The sequence below is a fragment of the Hyperolius riggenbachi genome, chromosome 2 (assembly GCF_040937935.1).
Source record: "Hyperolius riggenbachi isolate aHypRig1 chromosome 2, aHypRig1.pri, whole genome shotgun sequence".
NCBI lineage: Eukaryota > Metazoa > Chordata > Amphibia > Anura > Hyperoliidae > Hyperolius > Hyperolius riggenbachi.
Window position 1 is genome coordinate 572796363 of NC_090647.1, and position 18145 is coordinate 572814507.

General features: G+C 52.9%; 1 protein-coding gene across 2 annotated transcripts in view; it reads left to right on the plus strand.

Moving 5' to 3' along the window:
- The window catches only part of CBS (cystathionine beta-synthase), a 138749-nt gene that overhangs the window by 101031 nt on the left and 19573 nt on the right, over window positions 1–18145 (plus strand). For both annotated transcript variants that reach the window (XM_068271044.1, XM_068271043.1), the window contains exons 8-12: window positions 4044–4135; window positions 6619–6744; window positions 6834–6918; window positions 15588–15693; window positions 15882–15959. In XM_068271044.1, coding sequence (XP_068127145.1) covers window positions 4044–4135; window positions 6619–6744; window positions 6834–6918; window positions 15588–15693; window positions 15882–15959 — 487 coding nt within the window. The remainder of the gene's footprint in view (window positions 1–4043; window positions 4136–6618; window positions 6745–6833; window positions 6919–15587; window positions 15694–15881; window positions 15960–18145) is intronic.

The following is an 18145-nucleotide window of genomic DNA, read 5'->3' on the forward strand; positions in this document are numbered from 1 at the left end:
TAGTATGCGCTGTGTGTTGTATGCGCTGTGTGTAGTATGCGCTGTGTGTAGTATGCGCTGTGTGTAGTATGCGCTGTGTGTAGTATGTGCTGTGTGTGGTATGCGCTGTGTGTAGTATGCGCTGTGTGTAGTATGCGCTGTGTGTAGTATGCGCCGTGTGTAGAGCGCTGTGTGTAGTATGCGCTGTGAGTATAATGTGCTGTGTGTAGTATGTGCTGTGTGTAGTATGCGCTGTGTGTTGTATGTGCTGTGTGTAGTATGTGCTGTGTGTAGTATGCGCTGTATGTAGTATGTGCTGTATGTAGTATGTGCTGTGTGTAGTATGTGCTGTGTGTAGAATGCGCTGTGTGTAGTATGTGCTGTGTGTAGTATGCGCTGTATGTAGTATGTGCTGTATGTAGTATGTGCTGTGTGTAGTATGTGCTGTGTGTAGAATGCGCTGTGTGTAGTATGTGCTGTGTGTAGTATGTGCTGTGTGTAGTATGTGCTGTGTGTAGTATGCGCTGTGTGTGGTATGCGCTGTGTGTGGTATGCGCTGTGTGTGGTATGCGCTGTGTGTAGTATGCGCTGTGTGTAGTATGTGCTGTGTGTAGTATGTGCTGTGTGTAGTATGCGCTGTGTGTAGTATGTGCTGTGTGTAGTATGTGCTGTGTGTAGTATGTGCTGTGTGTAGTATGTGCTGTGTGTAGTATGCGCTGTGTGTAGTATGCGCTGTGTGTAGTATGCGCTGTGTGTAGTATACGCTGTGTGTAGTATGTGCTGTGTGTAGTATGTGCTGTGTGTAGTATGCGCTGTGTGTAGTATGCGCTGTGTGTAGTATGTGCTGTGTGTAGTATGTGCTGTGTGTAGTATGCGCTGTGTGTAGTATACGCTGTGTGTAGTATGTGCTGTGTGTAGTATGTGCTGTGTGTAGTATGTGCTGTGTGTAGTATGTGCTGTGTGTAGTATGTGCTGTGTGTAGTATGCGCTGTGTGTAGTATGTGCTGTGTGTAGTATGTGCTGTGTGTAGTATGTGCTGTGTGTAGTATGCGCTGTGTGTAGTATGCGCCGTGTGTAGTATGCGCTGTGTATAGTATGCGCTGTGAGTATAATGTGCTGTGTGTAGTATGCGCCGTGTGTAGTATGCGCCGTGTGTAGTATGCGCCGTGTGTAGTATGCGCTGTGTATAGTATGCGCTGTGAGTATAATGTGCTGTGTGTAGTATGCGCCGTGTGTAGTATGCGCTGTGTGTAGTATGTGCTGTGTGTAGTATGCGCTGTGTGTAGTATGCGCTGTGTGTAGTATGCGCTGTGAGTATAATGTGCTGTGAGTATAATGTGCTGTGTGTAGTATGTGCTGTGTGTTGTATGCGCTGTGTGTAGTATGTGCTGTGTGTTGTATGCGCTGTGTGTAGTATGTGCTGTGTGTAGTATGCGCTGTGTGTAGTATGCGCTGTGTGTAGTATGTGCTGTGTGTAGTATGTGCTGTGTGTGGTATGCGCTGTGTGTAGTATGTGCTGTGTGTAGTATGTGCTGTGTGTGGTATGCGCCGTGTGTAGTATGTGCTGTGTGTAGTATGTACTGTGTGTAGTATGCGCTGTGTGTAGTATGCGCTGTGTGTAGTATGCGCTGTGAGTATAATGTGCTGTGAGTATAACGTGCTGTGTGTAGTATGTGCTGTGTGTAGTATGCGCTGTGTGTAGTATGCGCTGTGTGTAGTATGCGCTGTGAGTATAATGTGCTGTGTGTAGTATGTGCTGTGTGTAGTATGTGCTGTGTGTAGTATGCGCTGTGTGTAGTATGCGCTGTGTGTAGTATGCGCTGTGTGTAGTATGCGCTGTGTGTAGTATGTGCTGTGTGTAGTATGTGCTGTGTGTAGTATGTGCTGTGTGTAGTATGTGCTGTGTGTAGTATACGCTGTGTGTAGTATGTGCTGTGTGTAGTATGTGCTGTGTGTAGTATGTGCTGTGTGTAGTATGCGCTGTGTGTAGTATGTGCTGTGTGTAGTATGTGCTGTGTGTAGTATGCGCTGTGTGTAGTATGCGCTGTGTGTAGTATGCGCTGTGTGTAGTATGCGCTGTGTGTAGTATGCGCTGTGTGTTGTATGCGCTGTGTGTAGTATGCGCTGTGTGTAGTATGCGCTGTGTGTAGTATGCGCTGTGTGTAGTATGCGCTGTGTGTGGTATGCGCTGTGTGTAGTATGCGCTGTGTGTAGTATGCGCTGTGTGTAGTATGCGCCGTGTGTAGAGCGCTGTGTGTAGTATGCGCTGTGAGTATAATGTGCTGTGTGTAGTATGTGCTGTGTGTAGTATGCGCTGTGTGTTGTATGTGCTGTGTGTAGTATGTGCTGTGTGTAGTATGCGCTGTATGTAGTATGTGCTGTATGTAGTATGTGCTGTGTGTAGTATGTGCTGTGTGTAGAATGCGCTGTGCGTAGTATGTGCTGTGTGTAGTATGCGCTGTATGTAGTATGCGCTGTATGTAGTATGTGCTGTGTGTAGTATGTGCTGTGTGTAGAATGCGCTGTGTGTAGTATACGCTGTGTGTAGTATGTGCTGTGTGTAGTATGTGCTGTGTGTAGTATGTGCTGTGTGTAGTATGTGCTGTGTGTAGTATGTGCTGTGTGTAGTATGCGCTGTGTGTAGTATGTGCTGTGTGTAGTATGTGCTGTGTGTAGTATGCGCTGTGTGTAGTATGCGCTGTGTGTAGTATGCGCTGTGTGTAGTATGCGCTGTGTGTAGTATGCGCTGTGTGTAGTATGCGCTGTGTGTAGTATGCGCTGTGTGTAGTATGCGCTGTGTGTAGTATGCGCTGTGTGTAGTATGCGCTGTGTGTAGTATGCGCTGTGTGTAGTATGTGCTGTGTGTGGTATGCGCTGTGTGTAGTATGCGCTGTGTGTAGTATGCGCTGTGTGTAGTATGCGCCGTGTGTAGAGCGCTGTGTGTAGTATGCGCTGTGAGTATAATGTGCTGTGTGTAGTATGCGCTGTGTGTAGTATGCGCTGTGTGTAGTATGCGCTGTGTGTTGTATGCGCTGTGTGTAGTATGCGCTGTGTTGTATGCGCTGTGTGTAGTATGCGCTGTGTGTAGTATGCGCTGTGTGTAGTATGCGCTGTGTGTAGTATGCGCTGTGTGTAGTATGCGCTGTGTGTAGTATGTGCTGTGTGTAGTATGCGCTGTGTGTTGTATGTGCTGTGTGTAGTATGTGCTGTGTGTAGTATGCGCTGTATGTAGTATGTGCTGTATGTAGTATGTGCTGTGTGTAGTATGTGCTGTGTGTAGAATGCGCTGTGTGTAGTATGTGCTGTGTGTAGTATGCGCTGTATGTAGTATGTGCTGTATGTAGTATGTGCTGTGTGTAGAATGCGCTGTGTGTAGTATGTGCTGTGTGTAGTATGTGCTGTGTGTAGTATGTGCTGTGTGTAGTATGTGCTGTGTGTAGTATGCGCTGTGTGTGGTATGCGCTGTGAGTATAATGTGTTGTGTGTAGTATGTGCTGTGTGTAGTATGTGCTGTGTGTAGTATGCGCTGTGTGTAGTATGCGCTGTGTGTAGTATGCGCTGTGTGTAGTATGCGCTGTGTGTAGTATGTGCTGTGTGTAGTATGCGCTGTATGTAGTATGCGCTGTGTGTAGTATGTGCTGTGTGTAGTATGTCCTGTAGCCTTTTTTACACATCGCTGTGCTGGCCTTGCCATTTTGTACTTAAATATTCACCCAGATGTGAAGCAGCAATCGGGCCCCAAACCTCAGATAAGCAGTCTTAAATGATTAACCAGAGTACACAACACAGTGTAAATCTATCTCTGCTTTGCTACAACACGTGTGCCCCAGCAGTGTAAATCCTCTGATATTCGGTATACGTTGGATGGAGAGAGATGCATACACTGTGACAGACGCACTTTATATGTCATTGTGTGGTGGGTGTGTTTAGTCTGTGCTCCGCCCCCTTTACTCACCTGTCTACCTGGAGGGAGCAGCCTGGTCCTCAGGAAGTTGTATGTCTGGCACTTCCTGTCACATGACCTGGTGTCACGGGTATCAGCATGTTCTGTGTTTGTTCTGCAGGAAGGGTGGACATGGTGGTGGTCGGTGCTGGGACTGGAGGGACAATTACAGGACTTGCACGAAAACTGAAAGAGAAGTGCCCAAACTGCAAGGTAGGTGGCTGGCTGCATACAGGCCTCCTGATCACACCTGAGATATACCTCCCAACTTTTTGAGATGAGAAAGAGGGACACTTAAGCCACACCCCTGCCACACCCTAATTCACACCCCCATCACCCCCCTAGCCACGCATACCATAAAGATTTCATAACAAATATGTTGTTTTATAATTCAAACCACACTGGTCCTTTCTATCCTGGTTCATTTTCCTTCATATTAACTTTTTAAAATTAGTAATATATCAATTTACAGGATGGGAATAAAGTTTAGAGTCAATCAAACAGATTTTTAGTATAGAAATATATATATTTACATAGAAAGAGGGACAAAGTCCTGAAAGAGGGACAAATGAGGAGGACAGAGGGACAGTTGGGAGCTATGCCTGAGAGCATTGCTGAATGGTAATCTCTACTCTATGTCCACCGCTAACTGCAGCCTCTGAGACGCCATCTAAGCCTACAGGATGCCCCTCCCCCAATGTCTGATTATTCCGCCCCCCAATATCTGATCTCCCGATGTCTAATCCCCACCAGCATCTGATATCCGCCCCCCCCCCCACCCCCCCCGATGTGGTGTACAGGCTGTATGCAAACATTATGGAGGGACTCCACAGTAGAGACAGTAGCATGGCATCTCGTGCTCTGCAGGTTAGGTTTAGTCTGATGCCCCTCCCCCTCATCTCATGCTCTGCAGGTCAGGGTTAGTCTGATGCCCCTCCCCCCATCTCATGCTCTGCAGGTTAGGTTTAGTCTGATGCCCCTCCCCCTCATCTCGTGCTCTGCAGGTCAGGGTTAGTCTGATGCCCCTCCCCCTCATCTCGTGCTCTGCAGGTCAGGGTTAGTCTGATGTCTGAGGCCCCTCCCCCTCATCTCGTGCTCTGCAGGTCAGGGTTAGTCTGATGCCCCTCCCCCATCTCATGCTCTGCAGGTCAGGGTTAGTCTGATGTCTGAGGCCCCTCCCCCTCATCTCGTGCTCTGCAGGTCAGGGTTAGTCTGATGCCCCTCCCCCAATCTCATGCTCTGCAGGTCAGGGTTAGTCTGATGCCCCTCCCCCTCATCTCGTGCTCTGCAGGTTAGGGTTAGTCTGATGCCCCTCCCCCTCATCTCATGCTCTGCAGGTTAGGGTTAGTCTGATGCCCCTCCCCCTCATCTCATGCTCTGCAGGTTAGGTTTAGTCTGATGCCCCTCCCCCTCATCTCGTGCTCTGCAGGTCAGGGTTAGTCTGATGCCCCTCCCCCATCTCATGCTCTGCAGGTCAGGGTTAGTCTGATGTCTGAGGCCCCTCCCCCTCATCTCGTGCTCTGCAGGTCAGGGTTAGTCTGATGCCCCTCCCCCTCATCTCGTGCTCTGCAGGTTAGGGTTAGTCTGATGCCCCTCCCCCTCATCTCGTGCTCTGCAGGTTAGGGTTAGTCTGATGCCCCCCCCCTCATCTCGTGCTCTGCAGGTTAGGGTTAGTCTGATGCCCCTCCCCCATCTCGGCTCTGCAGGTTAGGGTTAGTCTGATGCCCCTCCCCCTCATCTCGTGCTCTGCAGGTTAGGGTTAGTCTAATGCCCCTGCACGTCATCTCGTGCTCTGCAGGTCAGGGTTAGTCTGATGCCCCTCCCCCATCTCATGCTCTGCAGGTCAGGGTTAGTCTGATGCCCCTCCCCCATCTCGTGCTCTGCAGGTTAGGGTTAGTCTGATGCCCCTCCCCCTCATCTCATGCTCTGCAGGTTAGGGTTAGTCTGATGCCCCTCCCCCTCATCTCGTGCTCTGCAGGTTAGGGTTAGTCTGATGCCCCTCCCCCTCATCTCGTGCTCTGCAGGTTAGGGTTAGTCTGATGCCCCTCCCCCTCATCTCATGCTCTGCAGGTTAGGGTTAGTCTGATGCCCCTCCCCCTCATCTCATGCTCTGCAGGTTAGGGTTAGTCTGATGCCCCCCCCCCTCATCTCGTGCTCTGCAGGTTAGGGTTAGTCTGATGCCCCTCCCCCTCATCTCGTGCTCTGCAGGTCAGGGTTAGTCTGATGCCCCTCCCCCTCATCTCATGCTCTGCATGTTAGGGTTAGTCTGATGCCCCTCCCCCTCATCTCGTGCTCTGCAGGTCAGGGTTAGTCTGATGCCCCTCCCCCCATCTCATGCTCTGCAGGTCAGGGTTAGTCTGATGTCTGATGCCCCTCCCCCTCATCTCGTGCTCTGCAGGTCAGGGTTAGTCTGATGCCCCTCCCCCCATCTCATGCTCTGCAGGTCAGGGTTAGTCTGATGTCTGATGCCCCTCCCCCTCATCTCGTGCTCTGCAGGTCAGGGTTAGTCTGATGCCCCTCCTCCCATCTCATGCTCTGCAGGTCAGGGTTAGTCTGATGTCTGATGCCCCTCCCCCTCATCTCGTGCTCTGCAGGTCAGGGTTAGTCTGATGCCCCTCCTCCCATCTCATGCTCTGCAGGTCAGGGTTAGTCTGATGTCTGATGCCCCTCCCCCCCCCTCATCTCATGTCCTGCAGGTGGTCGGAGTGGATCCGGAAGGTTCTATCCTGGCAGAACCAGAGGCTCTGAATCAGACAGACAAGACTGGATATGAGGTGGAGGGAATTGGATACGACTTTATCCCGACAGTGCTGGACAGAAAGGTGAGGCCCCTCCCCCCCCGTCTGGCCGCGCAGTCACATGTCTGTAACCGCTCTCTGTGATCAGGCTTCTCATTGGCTGTTTCTCTCAGGTGGTCGATGAATGGTATAAATCTAATGATGAAGATTCCTTTGCGATGGCTCGTGCTCTGATCCGAGAGGAGGGGCTTCTGTGCGGTGGGTACATTTATAGGATGACTCCTCCCACCTCTGATCTCTGTCCCCCTGAGTTCCCTGCTCTGCACACCTTTTGCTTCCAGTAGCCGTGTAACGTGTAAGTGCGCACGAGACATCACTTCTGCTGCTTGCTATTCCTGTATATGTAATATAAGAGACATCACTTCTGCTGCTTGCTATTCCTGTATATGTAATATAAGAGACATCCCTTCTGCTGCTTGCTATTCCTGTATATGTAATATAAGAGACATCCCTTCTGCTGCTTGCTATTCCTGTATATGCAATATAACGAGCATTGTAAATGATACGGAAGCCGAGACGATTATGGATTCTGTATCGTTCTGCAGAGCAGAGTAGAATGTCAGTTCTGTTTAAATGTACAGCAGATGTCTTTTTTTTCCTTCACTCGTGCAGGCCCATCACCCACTTCCTTACTAGCGATTCACATGTAGGTGTGCGGACCAAATGATGGCCTGTACAGCAGAATAAGCAGATAGCGATTAGTCCCTTTTGGTTCCCTCTCAAAACCTTCCCTCCGAAATGCTGCAGCAGAACCATCGGGAGATCCCATCCTCTATAATAGAGCCTAACTGTCTCTGCGTCCCATCCCTGCACTTCCTGTGTGTGTCCCGTGTTATGCGCCACTGTGCATGTGTAGGGAGGGACGCAGAGACTGAGGAGAGCTGAGGGAAGACGGGCGGGCATGGCGGGGGCGCGCATGCGTGGTGACTGCGGCTGTCACGGGGAGAGTGAGAGGGAGGGGAGAGGGGAGGGGATTCAACACAGACCTAGAGCCCGGGCTTAGGTCTACTAGTTTATTAATAATTCAAGATGTGGTTATCGCAGACAAGAGACAAATATATTTCCCGGTTCCTAAACCAGCCTAATAGCTCATCCAATTTATAACAGCCTAGTGGCTCTGGAAACAGTTATTTGGCGTTCGCTGAGCGCACACTTTACCCTACTGCTGTTTGGTGTCATTTGATTAAACATCGGCCGCAAGTTACAAATCTCCCCTCGGAATCGCTGTGCGCCAATCCAGACAGAAATGGCGCAGGTTATTGGTAAATTGTGTCATTCTGTGCCTGTCCTGCTCCGCAGGAGGTAAAAACCGCCCAGGTATTACTAAAGCCAGCCCCAAAACGCAGATGGTATAAAACTTCGGGCAGAACCGACCCCTCCCAGTTCTCCAAATTCCACCGACCAGAAACCGTCTCCATGCATGCGTTCCAGGAGGACCGAACACATGCTTTGTTTCAAGGACTTATGATATCAATGCCTGAATTTGAACTGGACTTTATTTCATGCAATATCTCACAAGGACTGCTAATTTAAGTAAACTTTTCACAATTTTTCCCTTTTATTTCAAGCTTTGTGCTTATATGTTAGTGTATGTAAATGTGTGTAATGCATTTTTGTTATTCAAACGTTTAAAAATCGTTTTACGGTTATGACCTGTTCCTGAACATACACAATCGTACTTACTCCTCTGAAAACTTTACCTTGTGTCCTATAGTATCTTGTATTTACAACCCGTATGCTTGAATCGGACACAGATAGACAGATCTGGCGCCGATCCCTACATACTGCTAAGGGTTAACTTACAGTGTTCTCAGTGTGTTAAAATAGTTACAGTCATGTGCTGACTCACATGTGGTGGCAAGTATTTGAATTGTATGTGTGTGGTGAATCCTTTGGAGACAGATCACTCCTCTCGGCTAGTCGGTTCATAGATTGCGAATATATATATATAGACATCTATGCGCAAAGTGACAGCGAGACTGAGTTTCTGACTCTGAGCGATTGACCCAGTCAAGGATCGGCCCGTGCGGTCTATGACAGGCCACACTACTCTGTATTCTGTGTACTAAATCATTAATGGATAAATTGAAAAGAATTGGGCCAAGTACTGATCCTTGTGGTACCCCACTGCTAATAGCTTCCCATTGTGTGTATGTTCCCGTTTACCACCACTCTTTGCCTTCTATCCCTTAAAGAAATACTGTAGGGAGGTCTGGGGAAATGAGTTGAACTTACCTGGGGCTTCTAATGGTCCCCCACAGACATCCTGTGCACCAAGAGCGTACTGCATAGGTACAAACCATACTGGGCCTGTGCAGTACACTTCTGGTGACATCAGCGGGAGAGAGGACACGGCAACGCAGGTGCAGTGGTTTTCTGACTTTAAAGTCTGAAATTCCAGAAGTGAACCGGAGGCGGGGCTGGAGCACCGGTGAGTGGCTGCGTGGACACTGGATATCTGCGGGAGGGGGGGGCAGAGCATCGGTGAGTGGCTGCGCGGGCACAGGATGTCTGCAGGGGGCGGAGCATCGGTGAGTGGCTGCGTGGACACTGGATGTCGGGGGGGCGGAGCATCGGTGAGTGGCTGCGCGGGCACAGGATGTCTGCGGGGGGGGGGGGGCGGAGTATCGGTGAGTGGCTGCGCGGGCACAGGATGTCTGCAAGGGGCGGAGCATCGGTGAGTGGCTGCGCGGGCACAGGATGTCTGCGGGGGGCGGAGCATCGATGAGTGGCTGCGCGGGCACAGGATCTCTGCGGGGGGCGGAGCATCGGTGAGTGGCTGCGCGGGCACAGGATGTCTGCAAGGGGCGGAGCATCGGTGAGTGGCTACGCGGGCACAGGATGTCTGCGGGGGGCGGAGCATCGATGAGTGGCTGCGCGGGCACAGGATGTCTGCAGGGGCCGGAGCATCGGTGAGTGGCTGCGCGGGCACAGGATGTCTGCGGGGGGGGGGACATCGGTGAGTGGCTGCGCGGGCACAGGATGTCTGCAGGGGGCGGAGCATCGGTGAGTGGCTGCGCGGGCACAGGATGTCTGCAGGGGGCGGAGCATCGGTGAGTGGCTGCGCGGGCACAGGATGTCTGCGGGGGGGGCGGAGCATTGGTGAGTGGCTGCGCGGGCACAGGATGTCTGCGGGAGCGGGGCGGGACATCGGTGAGTGGCTGTGCGGGCACAGGATGTCTGCGGGGGGCGGAGCATCGGTGAGTGGCTGCGCGGGCACAGGATGTCTGCGGGAGCGGGGCGAGACATCGGTGAGTGGCTGCGCGGGCACAGGATGTCTGCAGGGGGCGGAGCATCGGTGAGTGGCTGCGCGGGCACAGGATGTCTGCGGGAGCGGGGCGAGACATCGGTGAGTGGCTGCGCGGGCACAGGATCTCTGCGGGGGGCGGAGCATCGGTGAGTGGCTGCGAGGGCACAGGATGTCTGCGGGGGGCGGAGCATCGGTGAGTGGCTGCGCGGGCACAGGATGTCTGCGGGAGCGGGACGGGACATCGGTGAGTGGCTGCGCGGGCACAAGATGTCTGCGGGGGGCGGAGCATCGGTGAGTGGCTGCGAGGGCACAGGATGTCTGCGGGGGGCGGAGCATCTGTGAGTGGCTGCGAGGGCACAGGATGTCTGCGGGGGGCGGAGCATTGGTGAGTGGCTGCGAGGGCACAGGATGTCTGCGGGGGGCGGAGCATCGGTGAGTGGCTGCGCGGGCACAGGATGTCTGCGGGAGCGGGACGGGACATCGGTGAGTGGCTGCGCGGGCACAGGATGTCTGCGGGGGGCGGAGCATCGGTGAGTGGCTGCGAGGGCACAGGATGTCTGCGGGGGGCGGAGCATTGGTGAGTGGCTGCGCGGGCACAGGATGTCTGCGGGAGTGGCTGCGCGGGCACAGGATGTCTGCGGGGGGCGGAGCATCGGTGAGTGGCTGCGCGGGCACAGGATGTCTGCGGGGGACCATTAGGAGCCCTGGGTAAGTTAATCTAATTTTCCCCCGCCCCCCCCCCTACAGAATTCCTTTAACCAGTTCTCTATCCACATGCACACATTTCCTCCTAGTCCCTGTATCCTCAGCTTCTGCATCAGGCTGTTGTGGGGAACAGTGTCCAAAGCCTTTGCAGAGTCCAAGTACACTACATCTATAGCTTTCCCAAGATCTACATGTGCATTCGCCACTTCATACAAGCTGAGCATGTTGGTGATACAGGACCTGTCTGTAGTAAAGCCATGCTGATGAGCTGAAATTATTCTGTGCTATAAAGTCTTATATAGCATCTCTGAAAATACCTTCACACAGTTTACACGCAATTAATGTTAAATGTGTAGATTTGTAGTCAGAAAAATATATAGTCAGACCCTGCTTCACATTCAATAGAAAAACTTTATTCAAAAAAGTGAACAACACTGTATTGACACTAGGTGCCACTTAAAACCATAAAATCACTCACTGCAGTTGTTAAACACGCAGCCGGCTGGGCTCACACGTTCAGCAAACTTAACACACCAATCACACCCGGGATCCCATCATACTCCTGTTGAGCTATAGATACTGACTGTTTGATAAAGCAAATTGAGCATAAGCATAGTCCCAATATTAGTTGTCCGCAAAAGCACAGGAACAAAAACAGAGGGCAGGAAGCTGATCCCCAGGACCGCAGCTCTAAACGCATATACACATGCAGTTTATGTAATCCGGCTGCCTCACTGAGGCTCTCACCACTCAGTCGACCAGTTCATAAGCATCACTTTTCCAGGTATTGTAGGGTAAACAGTTGCTTGATAGCTAGCTTCCCCTGCTACAGACAGTTCATATGTCCAGGATAATGGACTGGATCCTTCAGGTGTCTAATGGAGGACGTGTGCACACGTGTGTAGCCTGCCAGTGATGTTACCAGCCACTTAGCCCTTCATGGATAGTGCCTCCCGCATAGGTCAGCCGGCGCCAGGCTCCTTCGTAGGCTTAGAGCAGGGTCAGTGGCCGTGCTGCGCTTGGTAGGCAGTGAGGACGCCTTCACGTTTGCCAACCCCCAATGAAAAGAGAGAGACAGGTGTAACGTGCTCTAACTATGAGTGTAGCAGTGAAGGCAGCAGAGCAGGTGGAGGGAGAGGTGTGATGTGCTTGTCATCCTGCAGGGGGCAGCTCTGGCAGCTATGAGTGTGGCAGGGAAGGCAGCAGAGCAGGTGATGGAGGGAGAGAGGTGTAATGTGCTTGTCATCCTGCAGGGGGCAGCTCTGGCTATTGATAAAGGCCTGTGTGCCGAAACGTCGTGTTTTTCTGTCACTATGGTGCAATAAATTTTAGCTATTACTGCATTCATCCAGGTGGAGACCCAGTCATTTCTTAAACTTGCTGCTGTAGCAGTGAAGGCAGCAGAGCAGGTGATGGAGGGAGAGGTGTACTGTGCTTGTCATCCTGCAGGGGGCAGCTCTGGCTATGAGTGTAGCAGTGAAGGCAGCAGAGCAGGTGATGGAGGGAGAGGTGTAATGTGCTTGTCATCCTGCAGGGGGCAGCTCTGGCTATGTGTGGCAGTGAAGGCAGCAGAGCAGGTGGTGGAGGGAGAGGTGTAATGTGCTTGTCATCCTGCAGGGGGCAGCTATGAGTGTAGCAGTGAAGGCAGCAGAGCAGGTGATGGAGGGAGAGGTGTAATGTGCTTGTCATCCTGCAGGGGGCAGCTCTGGCTATGAGTGTAGCAGTGAAGGCAGCAGAGCAGGTGATGGAGGGAGAGGGGTGTAATGTGCTTGTCATCCTGCAGGGGGCAGCTCTGGCAGCTATGAGTGTGGCAGGGAAGGCAGCAGAGCAGGTGATGGAGGGAGAGAGGTGTAATGTGCTTGTCATCCTGCAGGGGGCAGCTCTGGCTAGGAGTGTGGCAGTGAAGGCAGCAGAGCAGGTGATGGAGGGAGAGGTGTAATGTGCTTGTCATCCTGCAGGGGGCAGCTCTGGCAGCGCTATGAGTGTGGCAGTGAAGGCAGCAGAGCAGGTGATGGAGGGAGAGAGGTGTAATGTGCTTGTCATCCTGCAGGGGGCAGCTCTGGCTATGTGTGGCAGTGAAGGCAGCAGAGCAGGTGGTGGAGGGAGAGGTGTAATGTGCTTGTCATCCTGCAGGGGGCAGCTATGAGTGTAGCAGTGAAGGCAGCAGAGCAGGTGATGGAGGGAGAGGTGTAATGTGCTTGTCATCCTGCAGGGGGCAGCTCTGGCTATGAGTGTGGCAGTGAAGGCAGCAGAGCAGGTGGAGGGAGAGGTGTAATGTGCTTGTCATCCTGCAAGGGGCAGCTCTGGCAGCGCTATGAGTGTAGCAGTGAAGGCAGCAGAGCAGGTGGAGGGAGAGGGGTGTAATGTGCTTGTCATCCTGCAGGGGGCAGCTCTGGCAGCGCTATGAGTGTGGCAGTGAAGGCAGCAGAGCAGGTGATGGAGGGAGAGGTGTAATGTGCTTGTCATCCTGCAGGGGGCAGCTCTGGCTATGAGTGTGGCAGTGAAGGCAGCAGAGCAGGTGGTGGAGGGAGAGGTGTAATGTGCTTGTCATCCTGCAGGGGGCAGCTCTGGCTATGAAAGTGGCAGTGAAGGCAACAGAGCAGGTGGTGGAGGGAGAGAGGGGTAATGTGCTTTTCATCCTGCAGGGGGCAGCTCTGGCAGCTATGAGTGTAGCAGTGAAGGCAGCAGAGCAGGTGGAGGGAGAGAGGTGTAATGTGCTTGTCATCCTGCAGGGGGTAGCTCTGGCAGCTATGAGTGTGGCAGTGAAGGCAGCAGAGCAGGTGATGGAGGGAGAGAGGTGTAATGTGCTTGTCATCCTGCAGGGGGCAGCTCTGGCAGCTATGAGTGTGGCAGTGAAGGCAGCAGAGCAGGTGATGGAGGGAGAGAGGTGTAATGTGCTTGTCATCCTGCAGGGGACAGCTCTGGCAGCTATGAGTGTGGCAGTGAAGGCAGCAGAGCAGGTGATGGAGGGAGAGCTGTAATGTGCTTTTCATCCTGCAGGGGGCAGCTATGAGTGTGGCAGTAAAGGCAGCAGAGCAGGTGGTGGAGAGATGTGTAATGTGCTTGTCATCCTGCAGGGGGCAGCTCTGGCTATGAGTGTGGCAGTGAAGGCAGCAGAGCAGGTGGTGGAGGGAGAGAGGGGTAATGTGCTTTTCATCCTGCAGGGGGCAGCTCTGGCAGCTATAAGTGTAGCAGTGAAGGCAGCAGAGCAGGTGATGGAGGGAGAGAGGTGTAATGTGCTTGTCATCCTGCAGGGGGTAGCTCTGGCTATGAGTGTAGCAGTGAAGGCAGCAGAGCAGGTGGAGGGAGAGGTGTAATGTGCTTGTCATCCTGCAGGGGGCAGCTCTGGCAGCTATAAGTGTAGCAGTGAAGGCAGCAGAGCAGGTGGTGGAGGGAGAGGTGTAATGTGCTTGTCATCCTGCAGGGGGCAGCTCTGGCAGCTATGAGTGTAGCAGTGAAGGCAGCAGAGCAGGTGATGGAGAGAGGTGTAATGTGCTTGTCATCCTGCAGGGGGCAGCTCTGGCAGCTATGAGTGTGGCAGCGAAGGTAGCAGAGCAGGTGATGGAGGGAGAGAGGTGTAATGTGCTTGTCATCCTGCAGGGGGCAGCTCTGGCAGCGCTATGAGTGTGGCAGTGAAGGCAGCAGAGCAGGTGATGGAGGGAGAGGTGTAATGTGCTTGTCATCCTGCAGGGGCAGCTCTGGCGGCGCTATGAGTGTAGCAGTGAAGGCAGCAGAGCAGGTGGTGTAGGGAGAGGTGTAATGTGCTTGTCATCCTGCAGGGGGCAGCTCTGGCAGAGAGGTGTACTGTGCTTGTCATCGTGCAGGTGGCAGCTCTGGCAGCACAATGAGTGTGGCAGTGAAGGCAGCAGAGCAGCTGAAGGAGGGAGAGGTGTAATGTGCTTGTCATCCTGCAGGGGGCAGCTCTGGCTATGAGTGTAGCAGTGAAGGCAGCAGAGCAGGTGATGGAGGGAGAGAGGTGTAATGTGCTTGTCATCCTGCAGGGGGCAGCTCTGGGAGCGCTATGAGTGTAGCAGTGAAGGCAGCAGAGCAGGTGGAGGGAGAGGGGTGTAATGTGCTTGTCATCCTGCAGGGGGCAGCTCTGGCTATGAGTGTGGCAGTGAAGGCAGCAGAGCAGGTGATGGAGGGAGAGGTGCAATGTGCTTGTCATCCTGCAGGGGGCAGCTCTGGCAGCGCTATGAGTGTGGCAGTGAAGGCAGCAGAGCAGGTGATGGAGGGAGAGAGGTGTAATGTGCTTGTCATCCTGCAGGGGGCAGCTATGAGTGTGGCAGTGAAGGCAGCAGAGCAGGTGGAGGGAGAGGTGTAATGTGCTTGTCATCCTGCAGGGGCAGCTCTGGAAGCGCTATGAGTGTAGCAGTGAAGGCAGCAGAGCAGGTGGAGGGAGAGGGGTGTAATGTGCTTCTCATCCTGCAGGGGGCAGCTCTGGCAGCGCTATGAGTGTGGCAGTGAAGGCAGCAGAGCAGGTGATGGAGGGAGAGAGGTGTAATGTGCCTGTCATCCTGCAGGGGGCAGCTCTGGCTATGAGTGTAGCAGTGAAGGCAGCAGAGCAGGTGATGGAGGGAGAGGTGTAATGTGCTTGTCATCCTGCAGGGGGCAGCTATGAGTGTAGCAGTGAAGGCAGCAGAGCAGGTGATGGAGGGAGAGGTGCAATGTGCTTGTCATCCTGCAGGGGGCAGCTCTGGCAGCTATGAGTGTAGCAGTGAAGGCAGCAGAGCAGGTGGTGGAGGGAGAGGTGTACTGTGCTTGTCATCCAGCAGAGGGCAGCTCTGGCAGAGAGGTGTAATGTGCTTGTCATCCTGCAGGGGGCAGCTCTGGCAGCACTATGAGTGTGGCAGTGAAGGCAGCAGAGCAGGTGATGGAGGGAGAGAGGTGTAATGTGCTTGTCATCCTGCAGGGGGCAGCTCTGGCAGCGCTATGAGTGTGGCAGTGAAGGCAGCAGAGCAGCTGAAGGAGGGAGAGAGATGTGTCGTCATTTTGCCGGACTCTGTGCGCAACTACATGTAAGTAACCTAGAGATCAATGAGCATGTTACATGTAATAGTGCATACAGATCCCTATGTGGAACATTACACAGAGCATAGAGATCGGGGCTATTACGTAAGACATGAATATTGTGGCATGTTAGGTGTCTTGCATGTAATATTCCACCATATAATGATCAGTGTCTCTCTGCTCTGCCACGGGACAGGACAAAGTTTCTGAGTGACAAGTGGATGACCCAAAAGCACTTCCTGAAGGTGGAGGATCTGGAGGGCCGTAAGCCCTGGTGAGTTGTGCCGCACAATCATAATGGTCATTGGACTCCTCCTCCTGTGTCTACTCCTGAGATTCCTCCTCCTGTGTCTACTCCTCCTAAGATTCCTCCTCCTGTATCTATTGCTCCTGAGGTTCCTCCTCCTGTGTCTACTCCTCCTGAGAATCCCCCTTCTGGGTCTACGCCTCCTGAGATTCCTTATCCTGTGTCTAGCTCCTCATCCTGAGATTCCTCCTCCTGTGTCTACTCCTCCTGTGTCTACTCCTCTTGAGATTCCTCCTCCTGTGTCTTCTCCTGAGATTCCTCCTCCTGTGTCTTCTCCTGAGATTCCTCCTCCTGTGTTCTCTTCTCCTGAGATTCCTCCTCCTGTATCTATTGCTCCTGAGCTTCCTCCTCCTTTGTCTACTCCTGTTGAGATTCCTCCTCCTGTGTCTTCTCCTCCTGAGATTCCTCCTCCTGTGTTCTCTCCTCCTAAGATTCCTCCTCCTGTATCTATTGCTCCTGGGGTTCCTCCTCCTGTGTCTACTGCAGAGATTCCTCCTCCCATGTCTACTCCTCCTGAGGTTCCTCCTCCTGTGTCTTCTCCTCCTGAGATTCCTCCTCCTGTGTCTTCTCCTCCTGAGATTCCTCCTCCTGTGTCTTCTCCTCCTGAGATTCCTCCCCTTGTGTCTTCTCCTCCTGAGATTCCTCCTCCTGTGTCTTCTCCTCCTGAGATTCCTCCTCCTGTGTCTTCTCCTCCTGAGATTCCTCCTCCTGTGTCTTCTCCTGAGATTCCTCCTCCTGTGTCTACTCCTACTGAGATTCCTCCTCCTGTGTCTTCTCCTCCTGAGATTCCTCCTCCTGTGTCTTCTCCTCCTGAGATTCCTCCTCCTGTGTCTTCTCCTCCTGAGATTCCTCCTCCTGTGTCTTCTCCTCCTGAGATTCCTCCTCCTGTGTCTACTCCTACTGAGATTCCTCCTCCTGTGTCTTCTCCTCCTGAGATTCCTCCTCCTGTGTCTTCTCCTCCTGAGATTCCTCCTCCTGTGTCTTCTCCTCCTGAGATTCCTCCTCCTGTGTCTTCTCCTCCTGAGATTCCTCCTCCTGTGTCTTCTCCTCCTGAGATTCCTCCTCCGGTGTTCTCTCCTCCTGAGATTCCTCCTCCTGTGTCTTCTCCTCCTGAGATTCCTCCTCCTGTGTCTTCTCCTCCTGAGATTCCTCCTCCTGTGTCTTCTCCTCCTGAGATTCCTCCTCCTGTGTCTTCTCCTCCTGAGATGCCTCCTCCTGTGTCTTCTCCTCCTGAGATTCCTCCTCCTGTGTCTTCTCCTCCTGAGATTCCTCCTCCTGTGTCTTCTCCTCCTGAGATTCCTCCTCCTGTGTTCTTTCCTCCTGAGATTCCTCCTCCTGTGTGTTCTCCTCCTGAGATTCCTCCTCCTGTGTCTTCTCCTCCTGAGATTCCTCCTCCTGTGTCTTCTCCTCCTGAGATTCCTCCTCCTGTGTCTACTGCTACTGAGATTCCTCCTCCTGTGTCTACTCCTCTTGAGATTCCTCCTCCTGTGTCTTTTCCTCCTGAGATTCCTTCTGTGTTCTCTCCTCCTGAGATTCCTCCTCCTGAGATTCCTCCTCCTGTGTCTTCTCCTCCTGAGATTCCTCCTCCTGTGTCTTCTCCTCCTGAGATGCCTCCTCCTGTGTCTTCTCCTCCTGAGATGCCTCCTCCTGTGTCTTCTCCTCCTGAGATTCCTCCTCCTGTGTCTTCTCCTCCTGAGATTCCTCCTCCTGTGTCTTCTCCTCCTGAGATTCCTCCTCCCGTGTCTACTCCTAATGAGATTCCTCCTCCTGTGTCTTCTCCTCCTGAGATTCCTCCTCCTGCGTCTTCTCCTCCTGAGATTCCTCCTCCTGCGTCGGATATATAGCTGACTTCTTATCTGCATTGCCTGGCTCAGTGATGTTGCCCATGAGGCCCGATGGGCGACGTAGATCACAGGTGTGTATGCACCTCTAATTACAACAGGACACTGTAATAGATAGCGGAGATACCACCGCAGAGACAAGCGGCATGACAGCTATCTCCGCGTATCAGCCAGCGGCCTCTGCCGCGCGGTTACATGCTGAGACTTTGCCTGGGCCTTCTATTGCTCACAGGTTAAGGGCTACGCGCACGCGAGCCGAGCGACAGGACCTTTATGCATCTAGTAGGGGAGTCGGTTGACGCGCGGTCAGCT